General features: G+C 36.9%; 1 protein-coding gene across 3 annotated transcripts in view; it reads left to right on the forward strand.

Moving 5' to 3' along the window:
* Positions 1–10,379, forward strand: part of DECR1 (2,4-dienoyl-CoA reductase 1) — a 67,072-nt gene that overhangs the window by 48,784 nt on the left and 7,909 nt on the right. Inside the window, exons 9-10 of one of the 3 annotated variants that reach the window (XM_034966328.3) lie at positions 3,938–4,000; positions 4,099–4,150. In XM_034966328.3, the coding sequence (XP_034822219.1) occupies positions 3,938–4,000; positions 4,099–4,150 (115 nt within the window). Of the gene's footprint in view, positions 1–3,937; positions 4,001–4,098; positions 4,266–10,379 lie in introns of those variants that run through there. The other 2 variants (XM_003821143.5, XM_034966329.3) reach the window with 2 other exon arrangements.

Here is a 10,379-nt window from a genome sequence, read left to right on the forward strand (position 1 = left end):
CATCTCACTTATTCCAAAATTGACCACATAGGTGGAAGTAAAGCACTCCTCAGCAAATGTAAAAGAACAGAAATTATAACAAACTGTCTCTCAGACCACAGTGCAATCAAACTAGAACTCAGGTTTAAGAAACTCACTCAAAACCGCTCAACTACATGGAAACTGAACAACCTGTTCCTGAATGACTACTGGGTACCTAACGAAATGAAGGCAGAAATAAAGATGTTCTTTGAAGCCAATGAGAACAAAGACACGACATACCAGAATCTCTGGGACACATTTAAAGCAGTGTGTAGAGGGAAATTTATAGCACTAAATGCCCACAAGAGAAAGCAGGGAAGATCTAAAATGGGCACCCTAACATCACAATTAAAAGAACTAGAGAAGCAAGAGCAAACACATTCAAAAGCTCGCAGAAGGCAAGAAAGTACTAAGATCAGAGCAGAACTGAAGGAGGTAGAGACACAAAAAACCCTTCAAAAAATCAATGAATCCAGGAGCTGTTTTTTTTGAAAAGACCGAAAAAATTGATAGACTGCTAGCAAGACTAATAAAGAAGAAAAGAGTGAAGAATCAAATAGATGCAATAAAAAATGATAAAGGGGATATCACCACCTATCCCACAGAGATACAAACTCCCATCAGAGAATACTATAAACACCACTATGCAGATAAACTAGAAAATCTAGAAGAAATGGATACATTCCTGTACACATACACCCTCCCAAGACTAAACCTGGAAGAAGTTGAATCCCTGAATACACCAATAACACACTCTGAAATTGAGGCAATAATTAAAAGCCTACTAACCAAAAAAAGTCAAGGACCAGACAGATTCACAGCCAAATTCTACCAGAGGTACAAAGAGGAGCTGGTACCATTCCTTCTGAAACTATTCCAATCAATAGAAAAAGAGGTAATCCTCCCTGACTCATTTTATGAGGCCAGCATCATCCTGATACGAAAGCCTGGCAGAGACACAACAACAAAAAAAGAGAATTTTAGACCAATATTCCTGATGAACATTGATGCAAAAAACTTCAGTAAAATACTGGCAAACCAAATCCAGCAGCACATCAAAAAGGTTATCCACCACGATCAAGTGGACTTCATCCCTGGGATGCAAGGCTGGTTCAACATACCCAAATCAATACACATAATCCATCATATAAACAGAACCAAAGACAAAAACCACATGATTATCTCAATAGATGCAGAAAAGGCCTTCGACAAAATTCAACGGCCCTTCATGCTAAAAACTCTCAGTAAACTAGGTATTGATGGGACATGTCTCAAAATAATAAGAGCTATTTATGACAAACCCACAGCCAGGGGGCAAAATCTGGAAGCATTCCCTTTGAAAACTGGCACAAGACAGGGATGCCCTCTCTCACCACTCCTATTCAACATAGTGTTGGAAGTTCTGGTCAGGGCAGTCAGGCAGGAGAAATAAATAAAGGGTATTCAATTAGGAAAAGAGGAAGTCAAATTGTACCTGTTTGCAGATGACATGATTGTATATTTAGAAAACCCCATCATCTCAGCCCAAAACCTCCTTAAGCTGATAAGCAACTTCAGCAAAGTCTCAGGATACAAAATCAATGTGCAAAAATCATAAGCATTTTTTACACCAATAACAGACAAGCAGAGAGCCAAATCATGAGTGAACTCCCATTCACAATTGCTTCAAAGAAAATAAAATACGTAGGAATCCAACTTACAAGGGATGTGAAGTACCTCTTCAAGGAGAACTACAAACCACTGTTCAGTAAAATGAAAGAGGACACAAACAAATGGAAGAACATTCCATGCTCATGGATAGGAAGAATCAATGTGTGAAAATGGCCACACTGCCCAAGGTAATTTATAGATTCAGTGCCATCCCCATCAAGCTACCAATGACTTTCTTCACAGAATTGGAAAAAACTACTTTTAAAGTTCATATGGAACCAAAAAAGAGCCCGCATTGCCAAGACAATCCTAAGCCAAAAGAACAAAGCTGGCATCATCACACTACCTGACTTCAAACTATACTACAAGGCTACAGTAACCAAAACAGCATGGTACTGGTACCAAAACAGAGATATAGAACAATGGAACAGAACAGAGCCCTCAGAAATAATACCACACATCTACAACCATCTGATCTTTGAGAAGCCTGACAAATATAAGAAATGGGGAAAGGATTCCCTGTTTAATAAATGGTGCTGGGAAAACTGGCTAGCCATATGTAGAAAGCTGAAACTGGATGCCTTCCTTACTCCTTATACAAAAATTAATTCAAGATGGATTAAAGACTTAAATGTTAGACCTGAAACTATAAACACCCTAGAAGAAAACCTAGGCAATGCCATTCAGGACATAGGCATGGACAAGGACTTCATGACTAAAACACCAAAAGCAATGGCCACAAAAGCCAAAATAGACAAATGGGATCTAATTAAACTAAAGAGCTTCTGCACAGCAAAAGAAACTACCATCAGAGTGAACAGGCAACCTACAGAATGGGAGAAAATGTTTACAATCTACCCATCTGACAAAGGGCTAATATCCAGAATCTATGAAGAACTTAAATTTACAAGAAAAAATCAAACAACCCCATCACAAAGTGGGCAAAGTGTATGAACAGACACCTCTCAAAAGAAGATATTTATGCAGCCAACAGACACATGAAAAAATGCTCATCATCACTGGCCATCATCGAAATGCAAATCAAAACCACAGTGAGATACCATCTCACACCAGTTAGAATGGTGTTCATTAAAGATTCAGGAAACAACAGGTGCTGGAGAGGATGTGGAGAAATAGGAACACTTTTACACTGTTGGTGGGACTGTAAACTAGTTAAACCATTGTGGAAGACAGTGTGGTGATTCCTCAAGGGTCTAGAACTAGAAATACCATTTGACCCAGCCATCCCATTACTGGGTATATACCGAAAGAATTATAAATCATGGTGCTATAAAGACACATGCACACGTATGTTTATTGCAGTACTATTCACAATAGCAAAGACTTGGAACCAACCCAGATGTCTATCAATGATAGACTGGATTAAGAAAATGTGGCACATATACATCATGGAATACTATGCAGACATAAAAAAGTATGAGTTCATGTCCTTTGTAGGGACATGGATGAAGCTGGAAACCATGATTCTGAGCAAACTCTCACAAAGACAGAAAACCAAACACTGCAGGTTCTCACTCATAAGTGGGAATTGAACAATGAAAACACTTGGACACAGGGTGGTGAACATCACACATGGGGGCCTGTCGTGGGGTGGGAGGAGGGGGGAGGGATAGTATTAGCAGATATACCTAATGTAAATGACGAGTTAATGCGTGCAGCACACCAACATGGCACATGTATACATATGTAACAAACCTGCACATTGTGCACATTCACCCTAGAACTTCAAGTATAATTAAAAAAAAAAAAAAAGAAAAGAGGTTTAATTGATTCACTCTTCTGCATGTCTGAGGAGGGCTCAGGAAACTTACAATTATGGCTGAAGGGGAAGAGTCATAACTTAACATGGTGGCAGGCAATAGAGATAAAGAGAGGGAGAGAGAGAAAAAAGGGAGACGAGAGAGAGAGAGAGAGATTGAGGATTACAATTCAAGATAAGATTTTTTTGGGGACACAGCCAAACCATATCAAGTGATAAATTAATAGATGCAGGTTACCTTGGTAGATATACCTTTAAGATGATCTTCAATATTGGGTAGATATTTGAAATTGTGGAGATGTTAGAAATAGAATTATAAACTGAGTAAATCAATTTAGGTTTAATCATGAGTTTTATCTTTAAAATTTGGGCTTGATTTAAAGTGCCAAAGAGATATTCCATCCAATTAGTATGGGAAAATGGCTAGTGGTTCAGAAACTTTTTAAAAGGAGTTAGTTTCAGAGTTTAAAAATTTGTTTTTTCCAGGTCATTAAATTTGACGGTGGAGAGGAAGTACTTATTTCAGGGGAGTTCAACGACCTGAGAAAGGTAATGCTTTTGTGTGTATAATGTAATATCAGCAGCTAGGATACTAAGCTTTAAAAACATGTAAAAAGCACATTAAATTGACATCTTTTTTGTGTTAGGTCACCAAGGAGCAGTGGGACACCATAGAAGAACTCATCAGGAAGACAAAAGGTTCCTAAGACCACTTTGGCCTTCATCTTGGTTACAGAAAAGGGAATAGAAATGAAACAAATTATCTCTCATCTTTTGACTATTTCAAGTCTAATAAATTCTTAATTAACAAACATTCATTGAATATGTATTATGTGCCAGGCCAGTGATAGCCATTGTATATTCAAAGATAAATAAAATGAAATATAGTCCTTCAAAACATTAAAAAAAAAAAAAGGAGGCATGGGGAGAGTAGGTAAAGGCTCCTCTTTACCTACTGATAGAGGTAAAAAGTGCTTAGAAGTGCAGAGAGAACAGATCTTTGTGACTTGGAAAATCAGGAGAAACTCAATGGTGGGGGTAGCATTTGAGTTACATAATATACTATACCTATATTGATAGGGCCTAAAAGAAAGAAATTAGAGGATACACACTAAATATAATAGACTTTGCCTTTCCAGTATACTTTCTTTTCACTGGACTTGTGAATTATCTTCTTTGGGTAACTCAGTATTAACTCAAACCTTTAATTTTTGCTAGGACCTATTTGTAGCCAGGCATTTTATTTAGTACTGAATAAGCTATAGCCCTTGCCCTTTTGAAATTCATTATCTAGCAAGATAGTCAAACTTATAGATAATTATTTATGATACATTGTGATAAGTATTATTCCAGCAGTATTTAAGTATAGAGGAGGAAGTAATTCATTCTGTCTCCAGAGTTTGGAGAATGTGATGCCTAAGAGATAGCATGCCATCCCAGCTGTAAAAGAAGAATAGATTTCTCTGGGTAAAAAAGGTAAAGAAAGCCTATAAAATATTTTTGTATATCATTTGATTAAATTTCATCTTTGGTTTGACTAATTTGTCATCCTGAAAATCAAATAATAATGAATCCAAAGTCTCAAGTCTACAGAGCTATACTTTTGAGCCTATATTTTTAAAATGTCCATTTTGCTTTCCCAGGAGTCAGTTATAACATGTTCACTAGACTGACTATCCCCATTGCCCAAGTTGACACAAGAGGAAACCAGCTTCCATCTTACCTCATCTGAATAAATCTGCAAAGGAATTCAGTTTTCCTGGTTGAATTTATATGCCACAAGCCCCATGGAAACCCCAATTAACATTGACAGTTAATTGTGTACATAAATTACATTTATTACATTTAATTGTGTATATATAGGGGAATGTTATAGGTTTGGAATAAGTGGCCCAACATTTCCAATTACACTGACTTTCACTGGGCTTTTTTTTAGGCTGTTGCACTTTTTCTCCACATGCTTGCAATACAATACTCTCAAAATAAAACGCAGACAGGTACCTAGTCTCCATTTTACCTTTAGTACTAATCCTGTGTATTAGTCTGTTCTCATGCTGCTAATAAAGACATAACCCAAACTGGGTAATTTATAAAAGAAAGAGGTTTCATTGACTCATAGTTCAGCATGGCTAGGGAGGCCTCACAATCATGGCAGAAGGTGAGTGAGGAGCAAAGTCATGTCTTACGTGGTGGCACCCAAGAGAGCTTGTGCAGGGGAACTCCCATTTATAAAACCATCAGATCTCGTGAGACTTATTCACTATCACACTATTGTGTTGATATTGTGTTCACACACCAATAATGATGGTTTATCACTCACTCCATTTCCAAACCCACCTTCCCACCCACCTCTCACCAAACACACAAAGACACACTCTTTCCCTCCACTGATTCCACCAGTATAGCCATATTTCTCTTTCTGGTTAAATTTATACTAAATGTTTACATTTATATAACTTAATAAATATTATTTTTTTCCAGTGTTGTCTCAACCTTTTAAAAAAAAAAAATTCAGATTACATGATAAATCAGGTCATTTTTTAGATAAATATTATTTTTAGTGTTCTATTGTTTTGATGTATCATTATTTAATTTATTGGAAATAGGGTTATTTATATTTATTGTTTTTATCTTTTTAAATTTTTATAGAGACAATGTCTTGCTATCTTTATCAGTCTGGTCTTGAACTTCTGATCTCAAGTGATCCTCCTGCGTTGGCCTCCCAAAGTGCTGGGGTTACAGGCATGAGCCACTGAGCCTGGCTGTTGTTTAAAATTTTTTGTTTTTTAATGTTTTTCAAGAATGCTAACGCCTCCCTTGCCAATGCATTTTAAAATTATTATTAATATTACTTTTGATTGGCAAATCATAATTGAATTCATTTATGGGGTGCCCTGTACATTTAAGGGGTACAGTGTGATGTTTTGATATGTGTATACAATGTGGAATGATTAAATCAAGCTAATTAACATATCTATCACCTCTCTTACCTATTGGCCTTTATGGAGAGACATTTGAAATTTACTTTTATTAGTTATTTTTAAATATACAGTACATTATTATTGACTATAGTCACCCTGCAGTAGATCTTAAAACCTGTTCTTTCTATCTGAAATTTTGTACGCTTTGATCAGAAACCCCCTTCTTCCCACTCCCTCAACCTCTAGTAAACCATCGGTCTACTTTCTTTTCTTTTTTTTTTTTTTTTTGATATGGTGTCTCACTCTTGTTGCCCAAACTGGAGTGCAGTGGCATGATCTTGGCTCACCGCAGCCTCCACCTCCCGGGTTCAAGCAATTCTCCTGCCTCAGCCTCCTGAGTAGCTGGGATTATAGGTGCACATCACCATGCCCGGCTAATTTTTTGTAGTTTTAGTAGAAACAAGGTTTCACCATGTTAGCCAGGCTGGTCTCGAACTCCTGACCTCAGGTGATCTGCCTGCCTAGGCCTCCCAAAGTGCTGGGATTACAGGCGTGAGCCACCGTGCCCGGCCAATCATCATTCTACTTTCTACTTCCATGAGTTCAACTTTATTTGATGCCATACATAAGTGAGATCACAGGTTACTTTTATTTTTCAGTATTATAAATAAAACTATGAACGTTTTTATGTATAACACATTTTTAGAATTTGGAATTTTTTCCTCATTTCTAGAAGTGGTATTATTAATCAAAGTTATGAAGCTTTTAAAGTTTTTTTGATATACATATCCAATTGTTATTCCAAAGATTTGTGTGAGTTTAAACCCCCCTGAGTAATGTGTGACACTGCCCGTTTCAACAAATAGCTGCCAACAATTAAAACTATTCACCAATGTTACACGTAACGAATGATAGTACCGTTAAAAACTTATTTTATTATTAGTGAGATTGAATACTTTTCTACACTTTTGAATTTCCTGTTTGTCTTTTTTACCTGTTGGTATCTTAATGGGGTATTGTAAAATTTTTGGTTTGTATGAGTTTGTATGCAATTTTTTCCTCTGTTAAAGACAAAAATAGTTCTTTTAATAGTTTCTTAGTCATCTATTACATCATTATTATGTGTTATTACAAATGGTTGATGAGAAAGCAAAGCTTGCAGCATGGCAGAGAGGATCAGAGAAGAGAGATCATGGAGATATTGACTAACAGATATTTTTTCCTGAGTCTGAAAGAGAAACAAACATTGTTTATGGGTAATCACTGTATTCTATGACAGACCACATGTGGGCTGTAACCACATCAATGTTCACCTTAAGAATTATTACTTTGTCACTCAATACCTTCTGTAAGAGTCCTGCTTCTCTTGTACTAGTGGAAGAGTTAATACTCAGTAAATTAAAGATTATTGGTAACAATATCACTCATCTTACCATTAACATGTGAAACCACCTCCAGGAAATGTTTCAGGTATAGAGTGACAGCCATTGTTTCCTTATTGTTCTTGTGGAAGCTAAAACAATGAGAATTTAATGACTTTGAATAATAGAATTTTAGAGCTAGAAAAGCTTTAGAAAATGCAAATTCTCAATGTTTTTATTTTACAGTTGAAGAAACTGCAGACCTAGAAAGTTATGTGACTTGCCCTAGGTCACACAGTAAGTCAAGCTCATGTCTCTCACCCAGTTAGATATTTCTTGGGATCATAACTCAAATCAAGAGCCAATAACAGGGTTTTTAGGAGGTAACCGTTAGACATTACAAAAGCCTAGAAGAGGAGAAAGCCCATCAATTTTTTTAGCTTGTTAGTTGAAGTATGACTTCTAAAAATGCACAAATTATGAATTATTACAATACAAATGCACTCAGGTAACCATTCTCCAGGTCAAGAAACAGAACATTACCAGGAACCCAGAAGCCTCCCTTCTGCCCACCATCGCGATTCCTTTCCTCCTTCTCACAACTAACCACTGTCTTGACTTCTAACCCCAACGTTAAGCTGTTTTGAGATTTATATAAATAGAATCACACAATATGTATTCTTCTGTTTTTTGGCTTTCTTTCTTTGTAATAATTGCTTATGCGTTCTCATTGTTATATTCCATAGAATATAAGGTATATATGAATATACCACAATTTATTTGTTAGCTCTGCTCTTAGTGGACATTTGGATTGTTTCTAGTTTGAGGCTATGCCAAACATAAAGCTGCCGTGAACCTTCTATTCTTTTGGCGAAAATATATACACCTTTCTCTGTTAGATTGGTAATACCTAGAAGTGAAATTGCTGGGTTTTAGGGTATGCTTGTGTTCAAATTTAGTAGATACTGTCAAATGGCTTCCAAGACTATTCACAATTTAACATCCCACCAAGCTGTTTGGGAACTTACACTGTGCTGCATCCTCACCAGTAGTGAGCACTGAAATTCTCTTTACTTTGAGTCATTCTGTGAGTATGTGGTGGCATCTCATTTGTTTTAATTTGCTTTTTTTTTTTTTTTTTTTTTGAGAGAGGGTCTCACTCCTGTTGCTTAGGCTGGAGTGCAGTGACACGATCTCCGTTCACTACAGCTTTGACTTCCTGGGCTTGGGTGATTCTCCCACCTGAGCCTCCCTAGTAGCTGGGACTACAGGTGCATGCTACCATGGCTAGCTAACTTTTTGTAGAGACAGCGTTTCGCCATGTTGCCAGGCTGGTCTCAAACTCCTGGGCTCAAGTGATCCTCCTGCCTCAGCCTCTCAAAATGCTGGGATTACAGGCATGAGCCACTGCATCTGGCCATTTGCATTTCTCCTGATTACTAATAAAGTTGATTAATTTGCATATGTTATTGGACATCATTTGGGTATCCTCTAGTGAAATATTTGTTCAACTTTCTTACACATTTTTCTATTGGGTTATATTTTTAAATGTTGGTTTCTAGGAGTAATCAATATATTTTGGATATGTGCCTTTGTCAAGTATATGTGTTGCAAATATCTTCTCCCATTCTGAAATTTGACTTTTCACTCTCTTAATAGTTTTTTTTTTTAAGTTTGTAGTCATTTTCTGAATAGAAATTCTTAATTTTAATAGAGCCCAATTTTTCAATTTGTTTCTTCTTATTAGATGTGAAGAAGTATTTTCGTGCATGAGGTATTGAAGTTATTCTCCTGTGTTGTTTACATATGTTTCACATTTATGTTGATAATAAACTTGGAATGAATTTTGTTTGTGGTATGAGATAGGCATTGTGCCTGTAATTTTATATTTGCCTATCTAGATTCATTTTTTTCATTCTTCACCCTCTTTTCTGCTCAAGGAAGCAGACCTGTCATTTATAGGTAAGTGTGACTGATGTAGCTGAGGTGTAGGAATTTCTTTGTCTGATAGTGCTCAGGAATTAAAGTCTACCATGATAGTCCTGGTGCTAGATTCATGACAGTTATTCCTGACAGCCCTCTAGGAAGTCTCTTCAGAAATTTCCCTATCATAATTTGTTGTTGTTGTTGTTGTTTTTCTTTCTTTGCTCATGCTGTTACTGTAAGAATGCCAAACCTGGTAGAGTTTTGGCGCATACTTGGTAGTGAACAGTTATTTTTCTATGAATTAAATATAGGAAAATTCTGTATGTTCCTGTTATTCCTTTGGATATCTTTCATGAAGAAATATTTGACTATGGGCCAGGCGCAGTGGCTTACGCCTGTAATCCCAGCACTTTGGGAGGGGAAGGCAGGTAGATCATGAGGTCAGGAGTTCGAGACCAGCCTGGCCAAGATGGTTAAACCCTGTCTCTACTAAAAATAAAAAATTAGCTGGGCCTGGTGGCGGGCACCTGTAGTCCCAGCTACTCGGAAGGCTGAGGCAGAAGAATCGCTTGAACCTGGGAGGCAGAAGTTGCAGTGAGCCGAGACCATGCCATTGCACTCCAGCCTGGGCAACAGAGTGAAATTCCGTCTTGAAAAAAAAAAAAAAAAAAAAAGGAAAATTAAAAGAAATATTTGACTATGTCAGTTGGGCAGAAAACT

The sequence above is a fragment of the Pan paniscus genome, chromosome 7 (genome assembly GCF_029289425.2).
Source record: "Pan paniscus chromosome 7, NHGRI_mPanPan1-v2.0_pri, whole genome shotgun sequence".
NCBI lineage: Eukaryota > Metazoa > Chordata > Mammalia > Primates > Hominidae > Pan > Pan paniscus.